General features: G+C 35.4%; 1 protein-coding gene across 9 annotated transcripts in view; it reads left to right on the top strand.

Annotated features, from left to right (window-relative positions):
• LOC120635379 (dynactin subunit 1) overlaps window positions 1-19,704 on the top strand; it is a 69,643-nt gene that overhangs the window by 44,845 nt on the left and 5,094 nt on the right. For 7 of the 9 annotated variants that reach the window (XM_039906384.1, XM_039906380.1, XM_039906382.1 and 4 more), the window contains 10 exons: window positions 1,355-1,495; window positions 2,886-3,071; window positions 4,287-4,418; window positions 5,506-5,628; window positions 7,666-7,805; window positions 9,664-9,785; window positions 10,942-10,977; window positions 15,753-15,791; window positions 17,439-17,523; window positions 18,349-18,511. In XM_039906384.1, coding sequence (XP_039762318.1) covers window positions 1,355-1,495; window positions 2,886-3,071; window positions 4,287-4,418; window positions 5,506-5,628; window positions 7,666-7,805; window positions 9,664-9,785; window positions 10,942-10,977; window positions 15,753-15,791; window positions 17,439-17,523; window positions 18,349-18,511 — 1,167 coding nt within the window. The remainder of the gene's footprint in view (window positions 1-1,354; window positions 1,496-2,885; window positions 3,072-4,286; window positions 4,419-5,505; window positions 5,629-7,665; window positions 7,806-9,663; window positions 9,786-10,941; window positions 10,978-15,752; window positions 15,792-17,438; window positions 17,524-18,348; window positions 18,512-19,704) is intronic. The other 2 variants (XM_039906381.1, XM_039906383.1) reach the window with 2 other exon arrangements.

Below are 19,704 nucleotides of genomic sequence, written 5' to 3'. Positions count from 1 at the left end.
ATTAAACACATATTATAACCTCTATAGTACAAAAATAATTATTTAATTTGTTTATAATTTGTCGGAGTTATGGTGTAAAATCGTCAAACATTCTCATCCCCTCTCCCAAAGGAACCGAGCTTAATGTCGGGATAAAAAGTATCCTATATTACTTCTAACACTTCCAAGAATGTGTGTACAAAGTTTCATGAGGATCGGTTAAGTAGTTTTTACGTGAAAGCGTAACAAACAAACTTACATTGACATTTATAATATTAGTAGGGATTAGTAGGGATACAGTATTTATGTATATGTTTATAAATATATTTATATGCACAAACTACCTCTAGGCAAGCGTGCTCCACCGTAGGCTGCATCATCGCTTACCATCCGGTGTGATTGCAGTCAAGCGCTCGTCTATAAACATAATAAAAAAAAAAGTCTCGAGCAGTCTTTCACGCCATCGATTGCCTGGAAGAGATCGCTATGTAGCGATAAGACCGCCTAATTGTATACTATATATTATAAACTAGATTTTTTTTTTTTTTTAATAATTTTTCCTGTATTTTTATGTGATCTGCCACGAGGAACTGGCTACCTTAACTCCTTGGTCTGACTTAACAATTATTCAATGTAAAGTCAACATCTCCTGATGATGCTCCGGTTTCGGAGCGAAACGTGCGTAGAGGATACATGGACGAAGATCTGTTTGGTGTGGAGTATAAGGATCGAAGAATATAATTTATTTTTAAAAAAGTTGGAAATTAGGTGGCCATTGAGTTGATATAAATTAATTAATAAATACATAACGACAATAGACATACGCCATCTCACCCCAAAGTACCGTAGCTGGTGTTAGGGTACTACTATGACTGATGAATATTTTCATAAATAATATGTATATATAGTAAATATATATAAATTTTTGTTATTGTATATATATATTTATATATATTTATTTATATCTTATTTTATTTATCTCTTTTAATAATTTATTATATTAGTTATTAGTAGTATGTACTTAAGTGTGTAAATTTATGTATTGTTTATTTTAATTGCGATTTCCCGTCTCTCATGTTTTATTGTGTACTATCGGTAAGGTTACCTGGCAGAGATCACTTTTAGTGATAAGGTCGCCTTTTGCTTTTAATTTTTTGTTTAACTATATTTGTAATTTCTCCTTTACTACGCAATAAAGATGTTTAAATAAATAAATAAACAGATACACACCCAGACACTGAAAATGTATCGTGTTCATCGCACAAACATTTTCCAGTTGTGAGAATCGAACTCACAGACTCTGACTCAGAGAGCAGGGTCGCTGCCCACTGCTCCAATCGGACGATATGTTGAGACAATACCATTAAACTTCCAGCCATCGGAACAGCCTCACGAGTTGAGCCAACTGCACGAGGCGATACAGACGAGCTGTTCATCGCTCCAGCAACAACTAAAGGGGGTCAGAAGGAGGTTACCGCCCGGGGTCCGTCTGCACGCATTACCCATCGATATGCAGGTAAGGAGTCACCAGACACGCAGACAGAATTTGAGCACCGTTTTGACATATTCATTAATTTATTTTTAATTCAATTAGTACGGTTAAAATCAAATACACTAATTAAATACACAGTCGCATGATATTGTTAGAATAAGAATATAAATAAATAAATAGTAGATTAAATTATACAGATTAAAACGAGAACAAATATAGAAGGAAATAAAATACAAAAATAAAAACAAAAACAAATCTATCTTCTTAAAAAATATCAACTTATATATATTCATTTATTTTCAGCCATTTCTGGCTTACAACATTTGAATACAACAGAGGTTGATATAAAATGAAATGTACATATATTTTTTTTTGTATTTTTTTTTTATATTACTACAATACACACAACGCCATCTAGGCCCACAGTAAGCGTAGCTTGCGTTATGAGTACTAAGATGACTGGAATTATTTTATGAATAAATACTTATAGTATACAGATAAACACCCGGACACTGAAAACATTCATGACACAAACATTTTCCTGTTGTGGTAATCGAAGCCACAGCCTGCGACTCAGCAAGCGGGGTCGCTGCCCACTGAGCCAATCGGCCGTCACATCATTAATTTATCACTACTTCAATCTAATATTATTGTCAGGTTATACATTATATAAGAGAATTACGAAATTATGTTGAAATGTGCATACGTATATATCGAACGTTATCACCCTATAAAAAAATTAAATCAAAAGAAGCAAGAGATGACACATTTTTTTTATAATTTTTATTAGTGTTTTTACCTACACTTGGAGGAATTATCAATTTTATAAATTTTAAATGCATATAATAAAAATTGGTTGTCTGTAAAGTCGGCTTACTGACGATAGTTGAACGTGACAACGTCTTAAGAAAATACTGATGGAATGGTTGCATTTTTCAAAAGAAAATTTTAATTTTATTTGTTTGTTAGATATTATCGTTGCTATAAACAATTGACACCGCATTCACTTTTCACTGCACTTCATCCTTGCCGAAAACATGTAAATGTATTATTGTGTAGAAGCTGTCCACGCGGACGCATCGCTCACTCAAGTAGGAGAGAGACAGATGTCGAACGCGGAGGCCGACTGTGCCTCTATGTCGCTCGTTCCGCGCTCTCGCTTGCACTTCAAGCCTTGAATGGAACGCCTCAGAGCGAGGTAACGCCGCATGCGTCATGTTTTTTCGTGCGTGCAGCCGGCTCCATCGAATTATAAGACGTTGTCGTTGTCCAGCAGTGGATTTCAACCGGTTGAAGTAATGATGATGACGACTTTTAATTTTGGATCCAAAATCGTGGATTATGTCGTTTACATAAAATCAAATCTTTCCTCTTTATAATATAAGTACAGATTAATAGTCGCCATTCGTTTCAGCTCATAGAACGTCTCCGAGGAGAGAGCGTTATAGCGCTGTGGCGCAGTGCCCGAGCGACATCGCTAGCGGCCCGCGCGGCGTGCGCGTGCGCAGCGACCGCGGGCGAGCGGGGGGAGGGCGCCCCCCTCCCACTACAAGCACTCACCGCCATATGGAGTGCGGCCATCGACAAAACCTACCAGCAGGTGAGTTCCAGATCCACCGACCATTACCTGTGAGATATCAGTGCCTGATATTTATCTAAGGTAATCTAGATTTCCTTGAGACAGTTAACTAAAGAACTGCTAGATCAACTTTTTAAAAAAGAAATACAAATGAGATAACCTTCTGGATAGGCTGTAGGATAGAGACAGGCTACAGGTACGGTTCTGCGGGACAATGGAACGCGTATAAACAGTGGTCTGTCAGCTTGAAAAGGTACATTGGTCATCCGTCACCATCATGACATAACCTTCTGGATATTCTGTAGGATAGAGACATGCTACAGGTGGGGTTCTGCGGGAAAATGGAAGGTGTATAAACAGTGGGCTGTCAGCTTGAAAAGGTACATTGGTCATCCGTCACCATCATGACATAACCTTCTGGATATGCTGTAGGAAAGAGACAAGCTACAGGTGGGGTTCTGCGGGAAAATGGAAGGTGTATAAACAGTGGGCTATCAGCTTGAAAAGGTACATTGGTCATCAAACCAAGTTGTTGACTTTACGATGACTATTTACGATGATTATTCATTGTAAAGTCATCATCTCCTGAGGATGCACCGGTTTCGGAGCGAAACGTGCGTAATGTACCCTACATTGCCGAAGATCTGTTTGGTGTGGAGTATAAGGATTGAAGAAATTATGAATAACACCATACAGATTCTCCTGCTTTTCGCGGATTATAGTAAATTAAGCTTAACTTTCATAAATATATCATGGATTTCCGCAAAGTAACGCCTGCTTCTATCCAACGTTAAGGCCGTAGTCCACCACGCTGGCCCATTGCGGATTGGTGGACTCCACACAACTTTAAGAACATTATGTAGACTCTTAGGCATGCAGGTTTCCTCACCGTTGAAGCAAGTGATATTTTAATTAATTGAAACGTAAATAATTTGGTTTCGAACTCGGCACGCCGAAAGTGAAGTCGAGCTCCTACCCACTGAGATATCACCGCTTCACTGATCCTCTGTAACAGAACGTTATATCCAAACACTCTTAATGCTTATTTTTACACTGAGTTTCTGAGCCATGCTTAAAATAATATCTAAAGATATAGCTAGAGGCGTTAGGCGTTAAACCTCATTTGCCTGTAATCACACCGGAAACCACGCCCTTCAGACCGGAACACAGCGATGCTGCTTTGTGACAGAAAAAATAGAACTGTTAGAAGTTTTTTGTTATATCCATGTTCCACAGGATGACCTTGGAACGGTGAAAACGATCAAGCACGCTCTATCTACGGTGGCTGCGGACGTGAACAAACTGGCTGCGTTCACGCAAGACAAAGAGTACGATGTCATGTCTTTGACCAACGTCGCTAGTGAAAAGGTGAGTTCTTTTTACTTTTTTTTTTTTTAATACTTATAATATATGTTGAATGGACACCATCTGAAAACCGAGCAACGCAGGGCATGCGAGGAGCACGTCTTGCAATATGTCGCTCTGTGCCCATCAATTTGAGGCGAGGGGGTTAGACCTCATGCGCCTGTATTTACACCGGTAACCACGCCCTTTAGACCGGAACACAGCATTGCGAAAATGCTGCTTAGCGGCAGAAATAAGCATGGGGATAGCACTTCCCCGGACAAGCCCTGTCACAAAAAGCTAGACCACTATCAAAAAACCTAACTTACCTATAGTCTTTACTGTTTATGTCTGCTTTAATATAGAATCCCACTTCTGATGTGGGCTCCACGCGGTATCCCTACTAATATTATAAATTTCTCATTTATAATGCGTTTTTGTCTGGTTGAATTCACCGTTACAATAAATAAAGAAATAAATAAATATACTACGACAATACACACATCGCCACCTAGCCCCAAAGTAAGCGTAGCTTGTGTTATGGGTACTAAGATGACTGATGAATATTTTTTTTTATAAATTATATATACATAAATACTTAGAAAATACATATAAACACCCAGACACTGAAAAACACTTATTGCTCATCACACAAACATTTTCTAGTTGTGGGAATCGAACCCACGGGCTTGGACTCAGAAAGCAGGGTCGCTGCCCACTGCGCCAGTCGGCCGTCAATAAACCGATGAGGGTAGATTTCGACGGCAATATAACGACAAAACCACATACATGCTATTTATATCAACACAACCCTACGATTGTTATTGTTATATAACAACATCTGCAAAAATCAGTTTTTTTTTGGGTTCACTGTTTATGTCAACTTTAATATAGAATCCCATTTCTGATGTAGGTTTTGTTACATCGGCTCTTACTGGTGGTATCTTTACTAATATTATAAAATACGCATTAATAATCTGTGTGTTGGTTTGTCCTTCCCAAGGTCACCAATGTCAGGTGTCATGAATATAGTGATACTTCCGCACATAGGGCAGTTTTTCAAAATTACTCCTCATGTCCATAAATATGATTCTATTTCGATTGCTTTCAGCCAACGCCACCGATAGTGGTGCGTGCACAACTCGTGAAGAAGCAGTTGGAGGAGACAAAAACCCTCACCATACGTCTGGAGAACAAAGAGGCTGACATCAAGGAGCTCCGGAAAGTGCTCAAGGTATGTGTTTTTTTTTTTTTTTTTTTTCATTTATTACGGACAACATTAAGCTAAAAATAAAATAGCACTAGCAGAAGAGCCACATCATTAGTAATAAATAAATAAATAAATAAATAAATATACTACGACAATACACACATCGCCATCTAGTCCCAAAGTAAACGTAACTTGTGTTTTGGGTATAATAAGTTTTATGAATAATATACTTAAATACTTATAATATATAGATAAACACCCAGACACTGAAAAACATTCATGTTCATCACACAAATATTGTCCAGTTTTTTGTCCATTGTCCACAAATTACTTATATACATATATATATACTTAGTGAGGGGACGCCTGCCATTGCCGGACGGGTGAACATTATTTACTACGTATATTATTTACTTACGTACGTTATTTACCTAAAATAAATTATTTACTTATTTGCATTATTTACTATCGTACATTATTTACTTACATACATAATTTACTTGATATAAACTATTTATTTATTTAATTTACTTTCGTTATATTATTAATTTACTCACGTACTTATTTATTTACTCACGTACATTTTATATATTTACTTAATATAAATTATTTACTTTTATTTACTTCAGTATATTATTTACTAATGTACATTATTTACTTACATACATTATTTACTTGACATTAACTATTTATTTATTTATATAATTTACTTAAATTTTAAATTGTTTATTTTAGGTTATAGTTATGTATTAATAAAAATTATATTTTATGTGAAAAAAAAAAAACAAAAAAATTATTTATAAAATAATAATATATGATAACACCAACAAAAAAAATGCATAAATTATATATTATTTTTCTTAAATTATATACTTATTTATTTACTTAAGTACATTATGTACTTAAATACATTATTTACTTACATTATATACTTATATATTTACTTTAGTTCATTATTTACTTAAGTACATTGTGTACTTAAATAGATTATTTACTTATATAATTTACTTACATTTTATACTTATTTATTTTATTCAGTACATTATTTACATAAAAACATTTTTTACTTATTTACATTATTTACTAAGTACATGATTTACTTAAGATAAATTATTTACTCACATTATATACTTTTTATTTACTTCAGTACATTATTTACTATCGTACATTATTTATTTATATAATTAACTTACATTATCTACTTATTTATTTACTAACGTACATTATTTACTTACATATATTATTTACTTATTTACATTATTTACTTACGTACATTATTTACTTACTTTCTTATATTAATGATTTACATCATGTACTTATTTATTTACTTAAGTTCATTATTCACTTGCATACATTATTTACCTATTTGCTTTATTTACTTACGTACATTATTTACTAACATATATTATTAACTTGATATAAATTATTTATTTATATAATTTACGTACATTATATATACTTATTTATTTACTTAAGTTCATTATTTACTAACGTACATTAACAACTTATTAACATTATTAACTTACGTACATTATTTACTTAAGATAAATTATTTACTTATATAAATTACTTGCATTATATACTTATTTATTTATTTAAGTTCATTATCCACCTACATACATTATTTACTTTAATCTATTATATATTTATTTATTAACTTAAGTAGGTTATTTATTACGTACTTACATTATGTACTAATTTATTTACTTAAGATAAATTTATATAAGATTTATTTATATAAATAATTTACTTACATTATATATTATTAAGTTACATACATTATTTACTTACTAACATTATTTGCTTAAGATATTTTTTTTTTTATGAATTTTTTACATTATATACTTATTTATTAATTTATTACATTATTTACTTAAGATAAATTTGTTACTTACATTATATATCTGTATGTTAGAAGTATTTATGTTTATTATTCATAAAAAATTTCATTAGTCATTGTAGTACCTATAACACAAGCTACGCTTACTTTGGGGCTAGATGGCGATGTGTGTATTGTCGTAAAAAAAAAATCGTAATTTTTTTAAATAATGACGATCGCAGGCTAAACAAGAGGAACTGTCCGAGATGCAAATCCGTCGGGAGCTTGGGGAAAGGAAGTTGGCCGCCACGGCCAGGGATGCGGAATTGAGGTCTCAGCAACTACAGAGGAGGTTGGACGATGCACAGAACCAACTTAAGAGGTTTGTGTTTTTTTTTAGTGTCTAGAGAGTAGCTCGTTCTACGCTTTTTTTTTCTTGATAAAAGATGCAATTATACGTCACTCGCTTCAACCCTGACAGTATCTGTAGAATTGTATCGCTCGTGGTGGAGAAAACACAATAAGAACTCTTTTTAGAGAGTCAATACTGGGAAAGTATTTAAGTAAAATTTTAATGCTACTTTGGCGTGTTACAGTTGATATCTACATATTTATTCTGTAACGGAGCGTTCATGAATTACGTGAGGTGTTTTTTTAAATTTTCTGTCCCTCCCTCCCCCCCCTGGTGATATTTTATTCAACCCCCATCCCGAGCCCCCTATCTCACGTGAGATTTTCCAAAATGTGGGTTTCTTACGTTAACGCGTTGGATTATTATTGTAAAAAGACCAATGGACCAAAATATTGTATAATTTTTTTTGTTTCAATCATGAAAAAAAAATTTCGTGATTTCTGCCGAGACCCCTCTCTCCGACGTAAAATTAGGTGATATTTGACTCTACCCCCTCCCCCCACGTTTATGAACGCCTAATAGTCTAGTCATTATTGACATTCGAAATTTAAAAAAATTTAACTATATGTAATTCCAAAAGTTTTCAAACTTCGGTCAAGTGAATGGTACATTGGGACGACAATAAATCTCGTTTTGCAACCTAGTACGCAATCCGAAACATTGTTAAAATTGCAATTAAATTAATTTTTGCTGTATGGTCGTGAAAAAAAATCGAAAAGTTCTGCAAACTTGGGGAAGTTTTCGATATAATATTTCATATCACGTATTAAATTTTCAACCAATCTAAGTGTGCGGAACATTTTTTGTTATTGAAAATTAATGTTTTTTTTTATTAAACTAAATAAACGTTCCAAAAGTTCTGCAAACTTGACACATATATCGGAAAAATATACCTATAACAAAAAATGTTCCGTACACTTAAATTGGTTGCAAATTTGACACGTGATGTAAAATAATATATTTTACTCCAACTTTGCAGAACTTTTGGAATTTTGGTCTGAAGAACTGAACAAATTATCATTTATTGCATTTTTAACAATGTTCCGGACCGCAGAACAGGTTGCAAAATTTTATAGTTTGTTTTAATACCATTCCCGACCTTACATCGAAATTTGAAAACTTTTGGAATTATAATGAATTAATTGTCTTGACTGACTGGACTATAACACGTGTTTACCTGTATCAGCAAATAAATAAAATTGAGTTGAATTGAATTGAATTATGACATGGTTGGAATAATCACAGTAGACGGTAGGATGAAAAAGCACTAACAGAGAGAGCAGATTACGGAAGGAAGTATTGATTGTCTATAGTAATACAGTTCCTGTCTGTGCCATAGACAAAAGCACCATAGATGGGTTGCGTTCAATTACAACTGTACCCCATACTGTATTCAGCGGTGGCGTGCATAGAGGGTATGCACAGGGCATGCGTACACGTAATAACGTTATAAAAACTTAAGGGTAAAACTTAACGTAATAAAAAATTTATAACTCTTACAATGCCTACCCTTAAGTTGTATTGCAGATTGTTTTTCGTTTTTTTATAGTCTGCCCGCTTTGTGCATACCCTGTGCATACCCTCTATCATGTCACTGGTAGTCAGGATGTGTGAAGAGTCTTCACCTCACTTGACCAGGGTGATGGATTACGGCCTAAACCCTTCTCATTCTGAGAGGAGACCATTGCCCTGTCATGGGTTGATGATGATGATGATGATGATGATGATGATGACGACGACGACGACGACGACGACGACGACGACGACGATGATGAGTGGATTAATTTTATGTTCATCTTCGATGATGCTGATATATTTGTCATTCCAGAAAGGAGAAAGAGTTCGAAGAGACGATGGACCATCTTCAACAGGACATCGACTCCCTGGAGACTGAGAGGGGAGCTTTGAGGGACAAATTAAAGTTGTACGCTAAGAGAGGTACTCATAACGGTGAGTTGCTGTTTTTCAAATATATCCCTTCTATATACATATTGTTAAAGTAATTTCGGATCTATCACTAAAATTAAGCTTAATTTGCTATACTCCGCGAACAGCAGGGGAATCTGTATGGTGTAATTTATAATTTCTTCAATCCTTATACTTCACATCAAACAGATCCTCGGCAATGTACCCTCTACTCACGTTTCGCTCCGAAACCGGAGCATCCTCAGGAGATGTTGACTTTACAATGAATAATTGTTAAGTCTTAACAATTTTCCATTTTAAAGTCAACATCTCCGAGGATCTGTTTGGTGTGGAGTTTAAGGATGGAAGAAATTATTAATTACACTATACAGATTCTCCTGCTGTTGCGGAGTATGGCAAATTAAGCTTAATTTTCATAATATATTATGGATTTCCGCAAAGTACCGCCTGCTTCTATCCAAATTTTGGATCTGTCAATGTGTTAGTTTAAGTAACTCTATAAATATATTACCTCAAGACTGTACAGTTGATGAATTCCTTAACAGCCTTTTTTTTATTATATAAATAATGATTGATTAACTTGCATTGAATGTGGATTTGACGGCCGTCTGGCGAAGTTGGCAGCGACCCTGCTTTCTGATTCCAAGGCCGTGGGTTCGATTCCCACAACTGGAAAATGTTCGTGTGATGAACAATGATAAGTGTTTCTCAGTGTCTGGGTGTTTATATGTATATTGTAAGTATTTTTGTATATTATTCATGAAAATATTCATCAGTCATCTTAGTACCCATAAAACAAGCTACGCTTACTTTGGGGCTAGATGGCGATGTGTGTATTGTCGTTATATATTTATTGTTATTTATCAATGAAATTTGCTATAATCCGCGAAATCCGGTTGTATTTATATTTTCTCTGAACTAAGAACTCTGCGCACGTTTCGCTCGTACACCGGAGAATCCTCAGGAGATGATAACTTTATAGTGAACTCTGCGCAAATAATTGTCTCTGCTTTTCGCTGAGTGTACCAAATGTAGCTTAATATACATTATATTAGAAGCGGTGATAGCGCAGTTGGTAGGAGCTCGACTTCGCTTTCGGGGGGCCGAGTTCGAATCCCTCGAACCCCAGGCGTAATGGGTTGATATGATGATACATTTTAACATAGTACCTTGTGTGCAGCAATGGCGTCACCAGCTACGGCGCGCGACTATCCACGTAAGCTACTCGTATACGTGATCTAACTGCATGATTGTCTTGTCTGTTTACTTTCTAATATATTAAATATTCAAGGTCTGTTAGAAAAGGGGGTACCTAGCATGCTCAGTTTTCCCACAGCTAGATGGCATAAAATAGAAAAAAATTCCTGCTATAAGAGATATATAAAAAGTTAGGTTAGGCAGTGCTTTTGTGCATAAATTAAGTGCATGCCGATGGGGTTATTGCGGTACTCATTGTAACGAAAAGCTTATGCTCGGCAACTTTATTTCCGAGATCAATACTTTAACACAAACTAATTTACAAAGTGTTAATAAAAATTACGCGGTGACAACCGAAAAGCTGTGCTTACATTAAATAAGTTGATATTATTAACAAAAGTAATTTACACACACACACGTTAAAATGAATGAAAACGCATTCGTGTAAATATCATCTCAAGACAAAGATGATACTACTACCGTAATTATACTTTTTAATGCGGTGATCTGGCACCCCCTTTCCAAACGACCTTGAATAATTGGGGGGTGTTTATTATACAATAACATAAGTGTGGCGGGGACATAATTAAAAAGTAACAGCCGTTTATTTTTTAATGCCGTTTTTAAGCTTAAAATTTTGCTTTTCACGCGTTTTACGTTCTAGAAAATTTTTATCGGTACCTTATTATTTTAGTTTACTACAATAAACTTATCTGCTTCTAATCTCTCAGATTTATTTGACATATCTAAGATTAGCAACAAAATATGTAATTACTGACAAGCGTTGTGTAACTGGTGATTACTGATACAATGTTTCGTACCCTAAGGGTAAAGGGACCCTATTACAAAGACTCCGCTGTCCTTCCGTCTGTCTGTCTGGGCGTCTTCAGTAGGTATCTTGTAAACTGTTATAGTTGGAATTTTCCCAGATGATGTATTTCTGCTGACGCTATAACAACTTATTAGATCTGGTTTTTTTAGTATTCTAAAAAAAAGCATAATAAAATTAATTACTTTAAAAGGCCTCAGATAAAATAGACATGATATTTTTGCCATTTTATAGCTCTACGTGCACGTATCGCACTTGACCCGTTTTTTTATCTAACCTAACCGTCATCAGTTAATTGCACTTGACCCGTTTTTTTATCTAACCGTCATCAGTTATTTGACATTTGAAAGAAGGAGACAAAAAATTGCAATGTCTTTTATCAACGTTTATCAATTAGAAGGATTATAATTCTGATACAAAACTTGAGCAATGCGGTGTTGGTGATAGCCCAGTGGGTAGGAGCTCGACTTCCCTTTCGGGGGGCCGAGTTCGAATCCCAGCACGCACCTCTAACTTTTCAAAGTTATGTGCGTTTTAAGTAATTGAAATATCACTTACTTCGACGGTGAAGGAAAACGTTGTGAGGAAACCTGCATGCCTGAGAGTTCTCCATAATGTTCTCAAAGGTGTCTGGATTCCACCAATCCACACTGGACCAACGTGGTCGGATACAGCCAGTGGCGTGCACAGGGTTTCTGACCAGGGTATGCATAAAGCAGGTACATGGCATAAAATGGAAAAATTCCCCTCCAATACGGGTTATATAAAATAATTTGGGTATGCAGTGCATGCATGTAGTGCACGCCACTGGTCAAAAGTCAAAGTCAAAGTCAAAAATATCTTTATTCAAGTAGGCCCATAGGTGGCACTTTTGATGCGTACATAAGAATTACACGGTAGTGAGATGATGGCGATAACCACATTCGTAAACTTAAAACTAAAGCTACGAGGGTTCCAAACGCGTCCTGGTCTAAGAAGAAGCCCACAACAAACTTAGCCGGGTGTTTTTTTTTTATGTTATCACAATCTCACAATGTAATTTTAAATTATTAGAAGAGCAACCTGGTTAGAGCAATAATTTACACCCTAGCTTTTTATCGATTACGTAGCCCTTTATACTATAAATGGATACAGCCTTAACCCCTTCCCGGCCATTGTGGGAGGAGACCCGTGCTCTGTAGTGGGCCGATGATGATGCAGTAAGGCATAATCAAAATTGGAACCATATTGTATTGTAAATTGACCTTGCTTATGTGAGCCAAAAACCCATGAAAAATGTTCCTAGGTAAATTGTTAATACCAGGTTTTGATGGTATTTCCTGAGTAGGTTTTTAAGTCGCAGCGTGGTGGAACGCTGTAGTAGAAGAGCTGTTTGTGACAGCTCATCCGCGGAAGTACTCCATGATTATTTCTCATGTGTTCCGGTCTGAAGGGCGTGGTTTCCGGGCGTATGAGGCTTAACACCTACGCCTCAGGTTTATGGACACAAAACTTCATGTTGCAGGACGTGTTCTTTGCACGTTTATAGCCGATTCTTCTTCTTAGTCGTTACAGTCTTGACAGACTGGCCGTGGCCGTCATCTGGGTGTTGTGGCTCGCTTGACAATACGCTCTTCTCTAACGGTTGCCTTTCTTGCGCATTCATGTAGAGGAGCTTCGATCTTGGCCTTCACTTGGTCCGTCCATCTCATCGGTGATCAGTGGCGTTCACTTCATACATGCACAAAAGCACTGCATACCCAAATTATTTTAAATAACAAGTATTGGAGGGGAATTTTTCAATTTTATGCCATTTTCCTGCTTCATGCATACCCTGGTCGAAAAGCCTGTGCACGCCACTGTCGGTGATCTACCGCGTGCTCTGGTACCTTCTACTTTCCCTTGAACCACAAGTCGCTCAATGGACACGTCATTACATCAAATAACAGTTTATTATACAACGTGTAAATGAAAACCGAAATAATACTTTAGACGCTTTAGAGGTACATTATTTACTGTCTCTGAAACTTATCTGTGAAACCGAAACACTAATAGTTTTTGAGTAAACCATTGCCATAGTTTTTACATCACATGCAAATATGTACAAGGTATGCAGATGATATAAAATGAAGAAAATCCTCAGTAGGAGCTATAAATACTTAATGGTAGGCTTTCCATAACTATAACGATGCATATCCTTAAGTTTTTTATAAATCTTATCGGAGATTTTCTTCATTTTATATCATCCTGCATACCCTGTGCATACCCTCTATGCACGCCACTGCATGCGAAATTAAAATCAAGTGACTCCTGTCACTTTACTACGAGTCGCGTAGCGTCGGTACTGTGCACGTGTCGGTCCTTTATCTTCAATAGGGTTGTTGCCGACACACCACCTGGTAATCTTATAAAATGTAATGAATTATTATATAATGCTAAAACATAAAAGTTGGTAATTACTAACACGTAATTAGTTAGATTGGCAAAACTGTAAAGGGGAAGGGGAGTCTCGGTCGCCGTAGCCGCACGACGCCATCGGCATCACGGGCTACCGCCCGCCGCCACGGGCATACATTGTGTGGAATAAAAGTGCATACTATGATCCTTTTACAAGGACTAACGCGTTTACATTCAAAATTCATTTATTTCAAGTAGGCCTAATATAAGTACTTTTGAAACGTCAAGTCTGTCTGTGTGTAGTGACTCTACCACCGGTTCGGAAGGCAGATTCTACCGAGAAGAAGCCGGCAAGAAACTCAGCAGTTGCTCTTTTCCAATATCAACAATTTACATTTTACATTTAAAAATTCATTTTTCTATCTTGTGAGAGATGAAAGCGGAGCCGGATGCTTCCAAGCAACCTTGTCATTAAGAAACTCATTAATTGTATAATAACCTCGCTGCAATAAAAGTGTTTTAACACATTCTTTAAACTTATGCATCGGTAGGTCTAAAATTACCTTAGGAATCATATTATAAAAGCGTAAAATATAAAGTATTTAAAGCAACACCAGACCTACGAGTCTCCGATACAAGGGTTGTCAAAAGTAAACGCTTAGAATTTTTTTAATTAGTTTGTATGAAAAAATAAATGTGCTTCTTTTGATTTAATATTTTTACAGGGTGATTCGTTATGGAATATACTTATGCGCCCTTCAATAGTATTTCGTGATTCCGTTACACGTTGTATATATTCATCAGTTATAAGTAAAACAGTTTTAATTCGGACTTAGGAATTGAAAGTAAACTTGGTCGTTTGAAGAGTCCTTATGAAATATACTTATGCGCCCTTCAATAGTATTTCGTTATTCCGTTACACGTTGTATATATTCATCAGTTATAAGTAAAACAGTTTTAATTCGGACTTAGGAATTGAAAGTAAACTTGGTCGTTTGAAGAGTCCTTATGAAATATACTTATGCGCCCTTCAAAAGTATTTTGTGATTCCGTTACACGTTGTATATATTCATCAGTTATAAGTAAAACAGTTTTAATTCGGACTTAGGAATTGAAAGTAAACTTGGTCGTTTGAAGAGTCCTTATGAAATATACTTATGCGCCCTTCAAAAGTATTTCGTGATTCCGTTACACGTTGTATATATTCATCAGTTATAAGTAAAACAGTTTTAATTCGGACTTAGGAATTGAAAGTAAACTTGGTCGTTTGAAGAGTCCTTATGAAATATACTTATGTGCCCTTCAAAAGTATTTCGTGATTCCGTTACACGTTGTATATATTCATCAGTTATAAGTAAAAGAGTTTTAATTCGGCCATAGGAATTGAAAGTAAACTTGGTCGTTTGAATAAGGATGTTTTGAATTGGTTTGTTTGTAAAAATTAATATTCGCTATATATTATATATATATATTAGCTTCTTTTGATTGAATATTTTCTTTTTGAAATAAACTTATGCACCCTTCAATAGTATTTCTTAATTCCGTTACACGTTGTACATGGGAAAATAAAGGAAATTGCGTTTGTTTAGCGGTGGCGATACCGACGCCGGCACCAAAAGATTTACCGCGTAAGCTATAGAATAATCGATGTTGCATCTATTTTTGTTTAGCATGTATGTGGTTTTGACGTTATTTTGCCGTCGAATTCTATCCTTTTTTTTTTAAATATGTTATAACGTTGCATTCTAGCAGATTACGTACTCCTTATTTTAAATTAATATTTTTATTAAATTTAACTACACTTGGAGGTTTTTTTTTAATGCATATAACAATTTCGAGATCGACGGTATTTGAACCAGAAACTGTCCGGCAATACGCACGATGACATATTTTGTATTTCCAAGAAACAATCTTTTTTTTTATTGCTGTAATTGACTTCTAGCCGTTCTAATGAATAATAATAAATAAACAATAATGAATGAACATGTGCAGACGTTTTCGTAGTTCAAGCGATACAAAATTATGTCTATAAAAACGTGACGTCATCCGGAGTTAAACCTGTCATGGCGGATCGCTAGATTTTGCAGTTTTATTTATCGAAAATAAATACAAATCTCGCCTAGGGTATAAACAAAAATACATTTTTTATCATTTTTTATAATATATTTGATAAATAAAATATTTTAGTAATGTCGTCATACCATCGATGCCGAAATTACATGCATTTTTATCAGCCTTATAGCGACTGTAGCTTAATCTTGTGTTGTGTATTCTTACTGGTAAATTTTTACTATTGCTTTAACCCGACAACCCGCTTTTGAGCAGCGCGGTGGGTTTAAACTCTATATTCTGAGTTTATATATGATTGAGGCCTTTGCCAAGCATTGGGATATTATGCGGCTGATAATCGTGATGAAAATCGTTTGATTTGACAATAACGATTTTGTGATGTATGTTATAAAATGACCTTGAAATTCTGGAACATTCCAATCCAGTTCAAAATTCAAAAAAAATCGAAATTCAAATTCATTCATTTTAAGTGCCTTTAGAAGCACATTTGAAACGTCAAGTATGTATGTTTGTACTGACTCAACCACCGTTCTATAAAAAGATCTTATAGCCGTACTCCTGATCAACAATAATATGAATTCTAATTAATTTGCTTTGTTTAATTATTTCGTATCTAACGTTTTTATTGCATGAAAGTGTATTGTGTGTAACCAAATAATGTTTAATACATAATTTTCTAATCTCATCAAATTATATACTAAATTATAATAAATAATGAATCCAACAACATAAATAATCAAGTTTCATTTTTAATCTTTTATTTGTTTAATATCTTAGTATTAATTATAAACTTGTTTGCAATTAAATCTATCACCAAATTTATATAGCTATCTTCATTGACTTGATTTTTTTCATGTTTTTTTTTTTTTTTTAAATAAACACGTTTATTTGTTTGTACCACAAACAACAATAGACTCGATAATTTTGACTATCTGTTTATTAATGTACAATACGATTGTATCCTTAACCTGTTTGCCGATGCACGGGAACTGTGCAGGGTTCATGAAAAACCAAAAAAAAACGACATACGAAGCCGCGGGCAACAGATGGTATCAAATAATTATTTTTCTTGATTTATTGAAGCTACTATGGGAAGCCCTGGGTTAAGAGTTATTGCAGTCAAAGGATAACTTGTAGTGTGGATTCAGAAATAAACTGCAAAGTCAATTCTCAAGTTTATAGATTTTCTAAATGTGTGTTTACAGAGGATACTCCGGTGAAGGTTGCGCCGGGTATCGTCGCTGGTGAAGTGAACGAAGCTCTGCAGCATCAGCTGAAGGTGCTTAGCTGGTAAGTCTTACCGAGGGGTTTTCTTTTTTTAAATGCGTGCTTGACGTGTGAGTGACATTTGCGCGACGTGCGCGTTTGTTTGGTACTCGAAATGGACATCATTTATTGTCATCTTATGGAGATGACCAACGTGTGCAAAAAGTACAGATGTCATTTTGTGGGATTGAGTATTAACTTTTATCTTCTTATTTTTGCGAACGCGTGACATGTGCGTGGCGTGTTACTCGAAATGGCCATAAGTCAGTGGCATCTGCATTTATTTAGTTCACAAAAAAAAAAACTATAAACTAGTTTATACGGTACGATATATATTTAATGTGATAGCTTAGTTGTTAGGACTTGGGGCGTTCACTTTCGGGCGTATTATATACATATTTGACAGGCCAACTGGCGCAGTAGGCAGCGACCCTGCCTTCTGAGTCAAAGGCCGTGGGTTCGATTCCCACAACTGGAAAATGTTTGTGTGATGAGCATTAGTGTTTTTCATGTTCTGGGTGTTTATATGTATTTTCTAAGTATTTATGTATGTATATCTAAATCATAAAAATATTCATCAGTCATCTTAGTACCCATAACACAAGCTACGCTTACTTTGGGGCTAGGTGGCGATGTGTGTATTGTCGTAATATATTTATTTATTATTATTATTCTAAGTGCGTTTTAAGCGACTGATATATCACAAGCTTTGACGGTTAACGAAAAAATCGTCCACCAATCCGCACTGGACCAGCCTTAAAAAAAACGTTGAACCTTCTCATTGAACCTTCTCGTTGAACCTTCTCATTGAAGGATCACTGATAAAAATAAAGTACGGTTTTTGGTCAGGACCGTGGAGAGAGAGCGCGTGGCGCGAGTGGCGGCGTGCGGGAAAGCGGAGCGGGCGGCGTTAAGAGCCCTGCGGCCCCTTCACCACCCGGCAGCCCCCGCGGCCAAGCACCGCCGCCAAGCCGCGGCGGCATTGGAACAACAACTCGCCAAGTTGCAGACGGTGAGTACAAGCGTCAGCGGCAATGCGTGTGCGTGACGTGTGCGTGACGTGTGCGTCACATTTGCGTCACATTTGCGTGGCGAATCCGTTTTGTGTTACTCGTTATGGACATAATACAAATTCAAAATGTCTTTATTCATGTAGGCCTATCACAGGCACTTGTGAAGCGTTCACACTTATATGTTTACATAATTGTAAGGGGATGGTTCGTCAACTTAAAACTAAAGCTACGAGGGTTCCAAACGCGCCCTGGTCTAAGAAGAGCCCACAACGAACTTAGCCGGGTACATTTTTTTTTTGTTATCACCATCTCACAGTAAATTAATATTAAGCTATGAAGCTAGAGCAATTCACACCCAAGCTTTTTTATCGTTCAAGTAATCCTTAAAATTATAATAGGATTTTTCTGTAAGCTTACGTTTTATATAAACTTTGAACTTATTGAGAGACATCTCAATCTTTTTTTTCAGAATTTCATATTTACTCTGACTCGTTGTATAAGTTCAGAGATAAGATATTTTTTTTTCATGGACCCTTATTTGCTGTTTCCTTGATTTTTTTTTTTATTTTTTTTTATTTTTTTTTTTATTTATAATTTTTATTAATACATAACTATAACCTAAAATAAACTATATAAAAACTAATTAAAATCTAAAACGTCCTCGAAACCACCGCAGCGAGGCACAGTTCCTAAGATGCTGGCAGCATTGCCCCTTTGGATGGCCAAACTAATTCGTTGGCCAAGGTAACTGCCCGCTCTAGGATCACCGGTAGACTCGATAACCCTTTTCGATAATTCTTTGAAAAGGGCTCTTGCCTCCGGACCCCACGGTCCCAAAGTCTCTACACCAAAAGGCACAAAAATGAAGCTGCTATCCAGGTTTTCATATTATTTTTTTATTGTGTGAGATATTTTGTTATTATATTCTCATTCACGATACCTTTTCTTTTCACGATATGGTTGTTATTATATATTTTATTATGCTGTGTTTACTTTTAGGAAAACATTACACTTAAATAGAATAGTTAAAATTTAAAAAACGGTTGTATTAATGTAAGTGTTTGTAAGTAAACCTAATAAATAAAATAAAAATAAATAAAATTTCATTGGGTAATTTGTTATGAAATAATATACAAATGCCCTTGAATGAATTTGCAATTTTGTGTAGCCTAGTAAACTGCACAACGAGTTT

Source organism: Pararge aegeria, chromosome 26 (assembly GCF_905163445.1).
Source record: "Pararge aegeria chromosome 26, ilParAegt1.1, whole genome shotgun sequence".
NCBI classification, from domain to species: domain Eukaryota; kingdom Metazoa; phylum Arthropoda; class Insecta; order Lepidoptera; family Nymphalidae; genus Pararge; species Pararge aegeria.
The sequence above is the reverse complement of the archived record's forward strand: the minus strand, read 5'-3'. Positions and strand labels throughout refer to the sequence as shown.